This window comes from Solanum stenotomum, chromosome 4 (genome assembly GCF_019186545.1).
Source record: "Solanum stenotomum isolate F172 chromosome 4, ASM1918654v1, whole genome shotgun sequence".
Lineage (NCBI taxonomy): Eukaryota > Viridiplantae > Streptophyta > Magnoliopsida > Solanales > Solanaceae > Solanum > Solanum stenotomum.
The window spans coordinates 27,388,040-27,402,154 of record NC_064285.1 but is presented as its reverse complement, the minus strand read 5'-3'; the positions used below and the strand labels follow the sequence as shown (position 1 = coordinate 27,402,154).

General features: G+C 34.8%; 1 protein-coding gene across 1 annotated transcript; it reads right to left on the bottom strand.

Annotated features, from left to right (window-relative positions):
• Positions 1-12,767: 12,767 nt before the first annotated feature.
• On the bottom strand, positions 12,768-13,894 carry LOC125863076 (uncharacterized). Its single transcript, XM_049543229.1, has 2 exons — positions 13,509-13,894; positions 12,768-13,385 (listed from the first exon to the last, which is right to left on the bottom strand). Exons 1-2 carry the CDS (start codon positions 13,707-13,709, stop codon positions 12,891-12,893), a joined length of 696 nt encoding a protein of 231 aa, XP_049399186.1. The 5' UTR covers positions 13,710-13,894; the 3' UTR covers positions 12,768-12,890.
• Positions 13,895-14,115: the final 221 nt, after the last annotated feature.

Sequence of the window (14,115 nt, the reverse complement as noted above, 5' to 3'; positions counted from 1 at the left end):
GGTTTTTCGAACCCCAAACTCTAGTTTAATAGTTGACCTCGAATGCATTTGGTAAAATTGTGTTGTTGTGTGTTGGACCTATGCTTGACTTGTATCTAGTGTATTGTATTGCCTATTTAGTAGTTTGAAAGATTGCCTAATTGTTTAAAATGATGATTCCCCGAGTTTTATGTGTTAAAATTGATCGTAAATTGTTGGGTTGCGATTATTTAGTGTTGGGCCTATTTTGTTTAATCCCTAGTTTTTGCACCTTGCTTCATTGAGCATTATAGAATATACTTATTCTAATTATCAATTATGAGAAAAAAGGATGGTTGAATGAAAATGTAATCAATGATAGTTACAAAGTGCTTAAAAAGCCCTCTTTGAAAGAATTTGAAAAAAAATGGCCCTGATATGTTGTGTGGAAAATAAAAGTAAGCTCAAAAATTGGCCCTAGTCCTACCAAGGATATTGTGCACCTCAATTGAGGGTGTCTAGTGAAAAGGCATATATATATATATATATATATATATATATAAAGTGATTGAAACATTCTTGAGATGATGAGAATTACTTGTGAAATAATTGTTGAAGAGACGGTTGAAAATAAAGAGAAGAAAATAATAGGCGATGAAGTCTAAAATTGCAAAGTGCTTAAGGAAGTGTAAGTCACTATTATATAGTTTTCCTACCTGTCCCCTAGCCTACATTACAACCCGTTAAAGTCCTATTTGATTCTATTCAAACATGCTTAATTAGTGGAGATGTACATAATGGGCAAGCCTGTGGTTCTTTGTGCATACATGTGAATTTTATTTGTGACTGTGAGAGTTGTTCTTTGATGCTAAGTTCTTAATTTATATTCAATCTTTTGAATTGAGTGTGTGGACTATTTCTTTTTGTGAGGGCACTTGTCTCAAGATGGATATGTGATTTTATTAACTTTATTTGATGAGAGTAGGGGAGCAAACTTAAATTTGATGAGTCTAAAATCTTTTCTTGAGGTTAGGAGGTTAGAGGTTTGTTGTTTATTTGGATGTCATGCATAATGATTGAGAAGTGTACTTGATGTTTTGAAATTGGTATATGGCCTAATTGTTTGTATTAACCAAACTGATGACATTCCTATTTTGATTTATTTTAGATGAGCTTTAATATGTGCTCGAGGACGAGCAAAAGTTTAAGTGTGGGTGTTGATGTGAGGCCAAAAATATATATTTTAATCATTATTTTCCTCACATTTATTATTTATATCTGTCCTTTTTAGCATGAATTTTATAGATTGTGCTAAATAGTGTATTTTATTTGTAGGAATAAATTGGTGTAAAGTTGAAGGGGTTTGGAGCTAAAACGAATTATTGATGGAAGATTGAAAAAGAAAATCAAGCAGACAACTTAATGGATTAAATTCAATATAATAATATATAATATATAAGAAGTGCATATTGAAATTTGCATAGTGTGAAGGGCCGCAAGATTGCCACGTGGCACAATTGAAGGTGGCAGTAGCTAAAGAATTGAAGCGGCACAGTTCAAGCGGAATTCAATTCAGTTTTGGTTTTGGTTTTCCAATTGATGTTGGACTCAGTTATTTTATTTAGGGTTTTCTACATATATAAATAGTCCATAAAAATAATTATTTGAGGGGATCAATCATAGGAGGTACTTTGTAAGAAAGAGTTGTCAATACTTTTTAGGGTTCTTTTCTTCTCTCTTTTCTTAGAGATTAGTGGCTAACGCCCTTATTCTGGGACTGTAGCTACGAATCGAATGTTGAATATTTAAGGATAATGAATTAACTCTTTATTGTCATTATAAGTTACTTTTATATTCTTGTTTTAGTATTTCTTGATTGGCCATCTAGAGATAAATATATTGTCTAATCTTAAAATCGAGAGAGGAGGGGTTAGATAGACCAGAGAATATAGAGAGCTCGATCGATCCATTTACTTGAGGTGATTTGTGTTCAGGAGTGACACCCAGATGAACAACTTGCTTGGTTACGAAATAGGATGAAATATAAATGCTCGCCAGTTAGGCCTGTTTATCCTCGCTCAACGATGTAGTTAGACATCTAACTGGAGTAGGCGACTAGAGTTTTGATATCCGACTCATACAATTAACCCTGTAAACCAGTAACTTGACAACTAAAATTAGTTCTAAGCCAAGAATATGATACATGAGATTCATTGCATGTTGCATCCCTGGAATGTTCCCAATCACTGTAAGTAATCTTATTATTTAATTCCTGTGTTCTTTTCTTTATAACTAACAAATCGAACTCTTTTGGCACTCTTAAATAAATAATTAGACTAGTATAATTTAGTAAATAGTTAATTGACAAGTCCTTTGAGTTCGATAATCTGGTTCTTTTAAGAGCCACTATATTACTTGCGCGACCACGTACACCTGTGTGTTCAATTGGGAGCAACAATATAGGTATTGGGTTGACCTGGGTTTAGCTTGAGAGAGTGAATCCTAAACCCAATCCCACACATTTAGCTCGAGAGAGTGAATGGGTTAAGGTGTGGGTTGTTCTTCATTGTCATGCTTGTTGATGTTCGAAAGAAATCACCTGATTCGGGGTAGTTGTTCGAGAGAAAACTATATCCCTTATAGTCCAACCTACTCACTGATATCAAGCTATTTACTAGTAGTTGCAATTTCCCATATGCCTATATTTTCCTATAATCGATCACACCCTAAGAATCTATCTCTTTATTGTTATTTAGACTTGTTTGTGACTGTTGTGTAGTTGATAATTGCAAATCAAAACCCCATTTAACATTCGTATCACCCCTTTGATTTGATATGTCTTTTTTCGATAATGTTTATTCCTATGGTTGATTAGACCATATTCATACTTCTTAATTTAATTCCAAACACGTACCCCTCCCTGTGGGATTCGACCCCAACTCATGTCGTTGGGTTTTATACTGATTTACGATTGCTGACACCTAGAATTGGATGAGATGTGCTTGAAATGTTAAAATCAATTGTCTATAGGTAGTACCTCCCATGTTGATGAGGACAAGAAAGAGTTAGCAAAAGATATGCATAGACTTGCACGATTAGGAGTTCGACTTATGGATTCTAATGAAGGAGGAGTGGCGATGGTGAATGGAGCTGAATCAGCATTAGTGTCAAAGGTGAAAGAGAAACAAGACCAAGATCCTAATTTGCTTGAATTGAAGGCAAATATTCATAAGCAAAAAGTGATGGCTATTGAATAATGGGGAGATGGTGTATTGAGATATCAAGGTAGATTGTGTGTGCCAATGGTGGATGAACTTCAAGAGAGGATCATGGAGGAAACTCATAGCTCCAGATAATCTATTCATCTGGGTTCCACAAAGATGTATCGTGATTTGAGAGAGGTTTATTGGTGGAGTAGTATGAAGAAGGCCATTGCAGAGTTTGTTGCCAAGTGTCTGAATTACCAATAGGTGAAGGTAGAGCCCAGAGGCCAGGTGGTATGGCTCAGAATATAGAGATTCTGAAATGGAAGTGGGAGATGATCAATATGGACTTTATTACTGGTTTGTCGTGGTCCTGCAAAAAGAATGACTCTATTTGAGTGATTGTAGATCAAATGCTAAATCAGCCCAGCTTTTGCCAGTAAAGACTACCCATTCAGCAAAAGATTATGCTACGTTATATATTCAATAGGTAATTAGACTTCATGGAGTCCCAGGGTCGACTACTTCAGATAGAGGCGCACAATTTACTATGCAATTTTGGAAGTCCTTCCGGAGAGGTTTGGGTTCAAAGGTGAATTTGAGTACTACTTTTCATCCTCAGACTGATGGACAAGCAGAGCATACTATTCAGACTTTAAAAGATATGTTGAGGGCATGTGTGATTGATTTTAAAGGAAATTGGGATGAACACCTACCTCTCATTGAGTTTTCTTACAATAATAGTTATCATTCTAGCATCCAAATGGCTTTGTATGAGGCTCTCTATCGGAGAAGATGCAGATCTTCTATTAGATGGTTTGAGGTTGTTGAAGCTGGGTTGATAGGACAAGACTTAGTTCATCAATTTATGGAGAAAGTTAAGATTATTCAAGAGAGGTTGAAAACAGCGTAGAGTCGTCATAAATCCTACACTGATGTTAGGAGAAGAGACTTAGAGTTTGAAGTAGATGATTGGGTCTACTTGAAGATTTCACCCATGAAGGGTGTTATGAGATTTGGTAAGAAGGGGAAGTGGAGTCCTCGGTATATTGGTCCCTACAAAATATCCAAGAGGAGCGGTAATGTAGATTATGAGTTGGAGCTACCGCAAGAATTAGCAGCGGTTCATCCGGTATTTCATGTTTCGATGTTGAAGAAGTGTATGGGCGATCCTTCACTTATCATACCTACTGAAGATATTGGTATTAAGGATAGCTTATCTTATAAGGAGATTCCTATTCTAATTTTAGATCACCAAGTTCGCAAGTTGAAGACCAACGAAGTAGCATCAGTCAAGGTTCTGTAGAGGAATCAATTTGTTGAGGAAGCTACTTGGGAAGCTGAGAAGGATATGGAGAAGAAGTACCCACATCTCTTTGAATCCGGAGAGGTTCCAAATTAAGGTACTAATCCTTTTCTTAGCATTTACTTTAAGTTGACTTGTTGTGTTTACATTTTGCTTGTTGGGTGTTTGAGCTAGATGTTAGATGTTACAACCTTAGCCTACTAAGACTAATCTCATTCGAGGACGAATGTTCCCAAGGGGGAGATATTGTAACACCCCGCTATTTGAAAGAGATGGAATTAGAAAGAACCATTTTTGGAATGAATAATAATCTGAATTTGGCAAGTATGTTAAGTATGAGTTTTTGGTCAACTTAAACGACCATAACTCCTGGTACAGGATGAGTTAGGTGGGATACAAGATATCAAATGAAATACCTTTGAATTATCTTTCCAGTGCCACCGAGTTTGCTAATTTTTGAGTTCATATGAGGGAGATATGCCCATTTGAAGTTGGGATGTTTGGATAAGAAAAATCAACCAGATTTTAGAGAGGTATTTTGGTCTTTTCATTAGCAAATTAAATTATTTCGTTTTTAGTAAGCTATTTGGAGTCTAAACTGATTTAGTTCAGTTTAGGCAATTAAGAATTACGCTGAGGCTTTGAGACAGGAGAAAAAAGGAGGAAAGTCAAGGCGTTCTTGGAGATTTCTTGCGGAATCGAAGTCGTTTCTCCAAGGTTTGATCCCTAAAGAGTTATGTGAGACTTTCATAGCGTTGGGTTCGTTCACCCAAGCGCCAATCATGTTTAGTTCAGTGGAATTTGTTCTTGAAAGTCGAAAGTTTGATGATCTTGAATTGTGTTCTTGAAATTGGCTTTCGTTATTGAGATTTGATGGGATTGTTGAGTTCTTGATGGAATCGTATCGATTTTAGAGTCGTTTACGAGTAGATTCTTGTGTACATGTACTGGGTATCTGAATCTAAAGAGGAATTGAGAAAATGAATTGAATTTAGGAGAATTGGCGTTAGAAAATGAAGAAGGAAAAGGTCGGGCAGAAACTGGGTACCAAGTCTGCGTCGCAGACCTGTTCCTTTGAAGTGGAACTTTTCTCTCTACGCCGCGGAGAGGTTGCGGACCCCTCTGCCTCAAAATTTATTTCGCAACCAAATATTAAAATACATCTCCGCATCACGGACTTGCTTCAAGAGAGTGATTTCTTAACTGTTTCTCATGTTTAACTACCTAAAAACACTCCTAAACATCACGAGATCTTTCCTATCACAAATCACAACATTAAATTCATAAATCAAATTCAAGATAGAGTTGAGAGTCATGTCTTGAGAGTTTTTCGAGTCATTTTAAGAAGTCTTTTACAAATATTTAAAACTTGTTTTAAGACTTAAGCATTAAGATTGAGAAAGAGTAGAGTCGAGTTAATTTTCTTTAAAATGATATATGGGGACTATGTATTCCCAAAGAGTAAATGTTTTCACATTTAATATGAGAGGAAACACCGATTTCCAGATGAGTTTTCGTGAGTAGTTTTGAGTTCAATCTCTTTTAAGAGATAGGTTTTTGAGTAATAACCTCAAACCACAGAGAAAGAGTTATGTTTTAAAACATATGAGCTGAGTATATTTTGGGAGTAGTATTGAGCACCGATATGGGGACGAGTTCATAATAACTCAAGTCTCCATAAACCATGTAGCCAATGTGGGTAGAAAAGGTCATACATTGTAGATGATTCCTTATTACTTTTAGCATACACTAGTGGATCCATTTAGTTGAGGAGTTCTATATCCCAGCAAGTTATAGGATAATTCTAACAGCGTGGGCGAGACGATGTATCATCACATAGCTCATAGTGATGGTTGACAGTTAGAGAAACTCCCACATAATTATATTAATTTATTTATTATTACATATATATATATATATATATATATATATATTGAGTTATTATCGTATTTATCCAATACTTGGAGTTGCTACTTACTGTTTAAATGCTTTATATAAACTACATCTTTACTGTTGTTTATTTTTGCATTGGATTGAGTATCCATGAGTTCAGTAAAGCTGAGGTAAGTGTTCCTTTCAGAATTCAGTTCAAGCTTATGTCATATTTCGTTTTTCCCTTGCATGCTCTTACATTCAATGTACTGATGCCATTTGGTCTGCATCGTTTTATGATGCAGATACAGGTAACCAGGATCAGCATCAAGCACTTCGTTGATCCAGTTCAGCACTCAGAGTCAATTAGTGAGCCTACTTGCTTCTGGAGGATACCCTTTTATTGCTTTATTATTCTAGTTTATTTGGATGTTGGGGGTCTTGTCCCGCCGTCCAGCTCAGTTGTTAGAGGATTCATAGACAGTTAGGGGCCATTTGGTTGCTGGTTAGAGTTATGCAGATATTAGTAATGCAGGTATTAGTAATGCAGGTATTAGTTTATGCAGAGTTTAGTTATGCAGGGTTTAATTATGCAGAGTTTAGTTATGCAGAGTTTAATAATTTTTTTGGGTGTTGGTTTGTTATCTTAAAAATTAATAAACATTATATACTTGTTAAAAATAAATTATTTATTATTGTTATATCATAGACCTTTTTTACCGTTGTATTTTTATTTATTTTTTGCATTTTGCTTAGGTAAAATTTTTGGACAGAAACTTAAATGCCACATTTTTCAACTTTCTCATATAGTTGAACCGATGTATATATATGACACGTGTTAACACGGGACCAATATTGTAATAGTTGAAACTTATTGATATGCTAGTACATATAATTATGTGTACATATAACAAAAATTGATACATATAAGTTAACATCTGAGCAACACCGCGTACTAATGCTAAGATATTATATTTGGAGCCTTTACTTCAGTAATCTATAATATAGAAATGAGGAAGTTTGTTTTTTTCTATTTGATGAAGGAGATCATATTTACAAAAGTCTTGGCAAGAACTAGTGGAAGCTCCAGAGCTTACTTCAAGCAAAGCCATTGATATGCACATTGATAGATATGCTTTACTTCCAATGGCAAGAACCATTGATAGAGGATGCTTACTTCCAACAGAACAATCTATTGTTGGACACTATCCTCAACAATTATCGACATTATCCTCACCCATAGACAATACCCTTAACAATTTGAATGTCTACTTAATTTTGAAAATAATAACGGAGTACATTAAATCTAAATTTCAGTTTTGTCATACTAAATAATTCATTCGGTTACAATTTTCACATACTGCCATATCCTAAAATTGAGAGTCCATTTTTCAAGCAACAAAATAGTGACAAAATAAATTTTATAAGATGAAGAATACAACAAATCTAACATATACCATTGAGACAAACTTGAAATTCTAGTACCGTGGCCTCACATAATCAAACTAGACCCACCTTCATTAAACGTGAAAGAAACTTACATAATCCATTGTTAAATTATATAAACTGGCACATAAAACATAGGCAAAATAAAACTTAACTAGGCCATGGTTATACCTTACAAAGTAGCTACACCAAAAATCATTCAAAGGTTTAAAGTTTATCATCAATAATCATTCATACCATAGTGTAACGATCAAGTTCATTGATGCTTTACAAGCACTCCATGAACTTTGTGTTGCTCCATCTGATACACTAGGTTCCCCTTGAGCAATTTGATCTTCTTTTTTAGCTGGAGCATCATCTTCATCGATAAAAATAATAGGAAATTCAAAAGACATGTCATTAGCAACTTCTTGAACTTCAATTCTTTCTATTTCTTGAACACCAACTTCTGGCCCTTCGGCAAATTGTTCAGTAGCTCCATCCTTGCGAAATATCTCTTCCCAATCAGCAAATAATGGCCATTTCTTAAATTTCATTGACTTGGCATATGGATCAACCTAAGAAAAAAAAGAAATGAGTATATGAAGTAATTGATAATATTCGAAAGACAAAGATTATATTCACCAAGAGAAAATATAACTAACTAGCTTTAGTTTACTAATAATTTAAACAATTGTAAATCACCTTTATGAAATCATCCCAAGCTTTTGGATCTTCAACCAAGATAGTTCCATCACTGTATCGAAATCCTAAGCCACTTCGACTTTTTACCAACTATAGGGTCATATAATGCTTTTTCCACCCTCTTATTTTTGAAAAAATATGTGGTAGAGCTTGCAATCCGCAATTAGGATGACAAACAATCATGTGTTGTTCAAGTTCCATCAAATATCCAAGTTTAAAGGTTCCATCATCTTCTTTCCAATCATTAGCACACAACTTTTTTAATCCATCAACCATAGTGAGTTCCTCTTCTTGAGTCCACACCCTTGCCCTTTTTTGAGACATGTTAGACCTTCTTTTAGTGGGACTTCCAATTTTAATTTGTAAGAATGTAAAAAATCACAATTTATACTAACTTATGATTCACTACAAAAGTATACTAACTTATTTTCACATATATTGCATTTGTCTCTCACCAGGTTTACAAGAGAGAGAAAACAACATGATAAGAAGAAGACGAAAGAATAAGAAAAGGTTAAGATTTCAAAAGTTTCTAACCTCAAAGAAATAATTTAGATTGAGCGTTCTTCAAGATTTGCCTCTTAGAAGATAATGAAATTTTAGATCTATAAAATGGCATATAATGTATCTGATTGTATTTAATTAGAAGTAATGAAGGGTCACAATTATCTATCTACCATACACAATTGAAATGGTCAGCATTGGAGGTAATAAATCCATCCGTCCTTTGGTTAGTAATGGAAGATTAATGCAATTCTAAGAAGTGAATGACTATTGAATGGTAATACGGTTATGGATTCTGAAGTTAGACTTTGAGCAACTAATGCACAAATAGGCTTGCCAGATTTTATAACTGTTGGAGAACCATTTTGACTAAATTTCCAAATTAAAATGCCTAATTGTACAAACTCAAAACGAAAGCCTCGAAACTCGAACCAGTCATCCTACTAGACCAAAAATTACCTTCTGGATCTAACTGCGCTGGCGGAATTCTCATCCGATCACTTTTTACTAAGAATATTGACTGAAGTTGAACTTTGAGTAAATTTCCAAGTTAAGACGCCTAATTGCACAAACTCAAAATGGAAGCCGCGAAACCCAAACCAACCATTCTACTAGACCAAAAATGACCTTCCGGACTTAACCACACTAAAGGAATTCTCATCCGATCACGTTTTACCAAGAATATTGAATGTAGTCAAACTTTGACTAAATTTCCAAGTTAAAACGCCTAATTGCACAAACTAAAAATGGCAGCCTCAAAATCCAAACCAACCATCCTACTAGACTAAAAATGAATCTCCAGATCTAACCACGCTAACAAAATTCTCATCTGATCAATTTTTACGAAGAATATTGACTGAAGTTGAACTTTGACTAAATTTTCAAGTCAAAACGCCTAATTGCACAAACTCGAAATGGAAGCCTCGAAACCCAAACCAACCATCCTATTAGACCAAAAATGACCATTCGGACCTAACCACACTGATGTAATTCTCATCCGATCATGTTTTACCAAAAATATTGAATGTAGTCAAACTTTCACTAAACTTCCAAGTAAAAACGCCTAATCGCACAAACTCAAAATGGGAGCCTCGAAACCCAAACCAACCATCCTACTAGACGAAAAATGACCTTCCGGATCTAACCGCGCTGATGGAAGTCTCATTTGATAATGTTTTACTAAGAATATTGATTGAAGTCGAACTTTGAAAATTTCCAAATTAAAACGCCTAATTGCACAAACTCAAAACGAAAGCCTCGAAACTCGAACCAACCATTCTACTAGACCAAAAATGACCTTCTAGATCCAACAGCACTGATGGAGTTCTCATCCGATCACTTTTTACTAAGAATATTGACTGAAGTCGATCTTTGACTAAATTTCCAAGTTAAAACGCCTAATTGCACAAACTCAAAATTACAGCCTCGAAACCCAAACCAAACATCCTACTAGACCAAAAATGACCTTCCAGAGATAACTGCGCTGACGGAATTCTCATCTGATCATGTTATACCAAGAATATTGACAAAAATCAAACTTTAACTAAATTTCAAATATCTTGGTAATGTGACCAGAAAAGAATTACATCAGCTCGGTTAGCTCCGGAAGGTATTTTTTATTCTAGTAGGATGGTTTTTTTGGGTTTCGAAGCTTCCATTTTGAGTTTGTGCGGTTAGGCGTTTTAACTCGAAAATTTACTCAAAGTTTGACTTCAGTCAATATTCCTAGTAAAGCATGATCGGATGAGAATTCCATTAGCGCGATTAGATCTGGAAGGTCATTTTTGGTCTAGTAGGATGGTTGGTTTGGGTTTTGAGGCTTTCATTTTGAGTTTGTGCAATTAGGCATTTTAACTTGGAAATTTAGTCAAATATCAACTTCAGTCAATATTCTTAGTAAAAAGTGATCGGATGAGAATTCCGTCAGTGCAATTAGATCTGGAAGGTCATTTTTGTTCTAGTAGGATGGTTGGTTTGAGTTTCGAGGCTTTTGTTTTGAGTTTGTGCAATTAGGCGTTTTAACTTGGAAATTTAGTCAAAGGTCGACTTCAGTCAATATTCTTAGTAAAAAGTGATCGGATGAGAATTTCGTCAGCGTGGTTAGATCCGGAAGGTCATTTTTGGTCTAGTAGGATGGCTGGTTTGAGTTTCGAAACTTTCGTTTTGAGTTTGTGCAATTAGGCGTTTTAACTTGAAATTTATTCAAAGTTTGACTTCAGTCAATATTCTTAGTAAAAATTGATCGGATGAGAATTCCGTCAGTGCGGTTAGATACGGAAGGTTATTTTTGGTCTAGTAGGATGGCTGGTTCGAGCTTCGAGGCTTTCATTTTGAGTTTGTGCAATTAGGCGTTTTAACTTAAAAATTTACTCAAAGTTCGACTTCAATCAATATTCTTAGTAAAAGGTGATTCGATTAGAATTCCATCAGCGCGGTTAGATCAGGAAGGTCATTTTTGGTCTAGTATGATGGCTGGTTCTAGCATCGAGGCTTTCGTTTTGAATTTGTGCAATTAGGCATTTTAACTTGGAAATTTAGTCCAAATGATTTTCCAACAGTTCTAAATTCTGGCAAGCCTATTTGTGTCATTAGTTGCTCAAAGTCTACCTTCAGAATCCATAACAGGATTACCATTCAATTGTCATTCACTCCTTAAAATTGCATTAATCTTTCATTACTAACCAAAGGACGGATGGATTTATTACCTCCAATGCTGACCATTTCAATCGTGTATGGTAAATAGATAATTGTGACCCTTCATCACTTCTAATTAAATACAATCAAATACATTATGAGGAATAGATAGCTATTGTAGATAGATAGTTGTAACCTTCATCAGAATCACTTTATTTCCATTCTTTACTTGAAAGTGCATTAGTTGCTCTTTAAAATGTTAGTCTGTTACTTTCACCAACTATCAATCCAAAGGATCCAAATCCTTGTCTTTGTCACAATTACTATAATTTGTCTGCCACTTCCAACCTGGTAGTGCTGCAATAATGATGTGATATTCTTTATTTTTTAGCACCTCAACTACGTGACTATACAAATTAAGCTAAATGAGAAAGCATTCATGAGGAAAGAATTCACTCACACATAATTCATTGTTAAAATATTAGACACATCTTCATTTAAAGTGAATGAAACTTACATAATTCATCGTTCAATTACAAAAGTTGGCACATACAACAAAGACATACAAATTACAATCACATTTTTTTCAAAAGAAGTCTCCTATTTTGTAACATTATCCTTCCATGACAAACACCAAGCTTCAAAAGTTGAATACCAGCCCCAACAACATATAATCACTTGACAAAATAGCAGCAGAGTACTTCGTATTTCTGACTGGATCTTTGTGATTACTCCAACTGCTGAATAGTCTGCGGGAAAAGAAAATTTCAATACTATCTCGGAGAAGAATGAATTAAAAACACCTTGGAGAAGATGAACTTACCGTTTGGGTCAGTGTTTTGAACAATCTGAAGAGCATCTGAGTTGGCTACTTACAAAACCATTAATGTTGAACCTAATCATGCATTTGTTATACAAAACCAACCTACTTTAAGCCCACAACATTCACACATATGTACATTTGTGGACATTCTCCTAGGTAGCAAAATATCCATTTATGGTTAGACCTTACAAAATAGCTACACAAAAACCATTCAATGATTTAAAGCTTATCATTAACAATCATCCATATCATACTGTGACGTTCCAGTTCACTGATGCTTAAGAAGAATTCCGTTCTCTTTATATCTTGAGTAATTCTCATTGTTGAAATGACTCGTTCATCTGAGTTGTATATTTCAAATGCAGGGGATCCAATAATAGAAAATATCTTACCACAAATCTCAGATAGATCACGCTTTCCTAGCTTGTCAATTAAAGAAGCCATCCTTTTATCATGGCTTTCAGTGTTGTTTCATCACCTCCATCAAACCTTTAAGAACAGTCTCATTATCATCTTCAGTTGTGTTTCTTTTTTTGCATCTACCTTTTTCGTTGACTTTAGAAGACGATGCTTTAAAACTATTACCTTGTTTCTGAGATTGACGGGTTTCACCTTTTTGAGTTGTGAATGAACTTTGTGCTGCTCCAGTTGATTCATTAGGTTCATCTTGAGCAGTAAATGGACTTTGTGTTGCTCCAGTTGATACATTAGGTTCCTCTTGAGCAGCTTGATCCTCTCTTGTGCCTGAAGCATCATCTATGTCGACAACATCAATAGGAAATCCCACAGACGTGCCATTAGTAATTTCTAGAGCTTCAATTCTTTCTATTTCTTGAACAACATCTTCTGGCCCTTTGGCAAACTCTCCAGTAGCTCTATACTTGCCAAATATGTCTTCCCAGTCAGCAAATAATGGCCATTTTTTTAAGTTCATTGACTTGGCATTCGGATCAACCTAAGAAAATAAAGAACAAGTACATGAAGTAACTGAAAATATTCCATAGACAAAGATCCATTAACCAAGAGAAAATATAAGTAAGTAGCAATTCCCTAATGATTTAAAATAAATATAAATCACCTTTATCAAGTCATCCCAAGCTTTAGGATCATCAACTAAGATACTTCCATCACTATATTGGAATCCTAAACCACTTCGACTCTTTAGCAACGATATTGTTGCATAACTCTTTTTCCATGCTCTTATTTTAGAATCAACATGTGGTAGAGATTTCAATCCACAGTTAGGATGACGAGCATTCATGTAGTGTTCTAATTCCATTAAATATCCATGTCTAAAGGTTCCATTATCTGCTCTCTAACCATTAACACACAATTCTTTTAATCCATCTACAAGAGTAAGTTCCTCTTCTGGAGTCCATACCCTTCTAGATAAAGGTGTTGATTTTCTTGCCCTCTTTCTGCACGTGTTAGAAGTTGCAGTAGTAGAACTAGCCATTTCAATCTGTAAAATTATAAATGAAATCACAAGTAATACTAAGTTACAACTTACAAGGAAATTATTTCAATTATAACCAAATAAATTGTAATACAACTTGATTGATCTGGGAAAAAGATAATGTGAAGACATATATATAAATTCACTACTTATATTGAAAAATAATAGATATACATTGAGATTTACTATTTGTCTGTACAGACAACAATGTGAGACATACAAAAGATTG

Excerpts from the sequence above, each read along its gene's own strand:
- LOC125863076 (XM_049543229.1), bottom strand. The coding sequence starts at position 13,709 with ATGGAATTAGAACACTACATGAATGCTCGTCATCCTAACTGTGGATTG. Across the intron at positions 13,386-13,508 it reads CTTGGGATGACTTGATAAAG|GTTGATCCGAATGCCAAGTC; the intron begins GTGATTTATATT and ends TTATTTTCTTAG.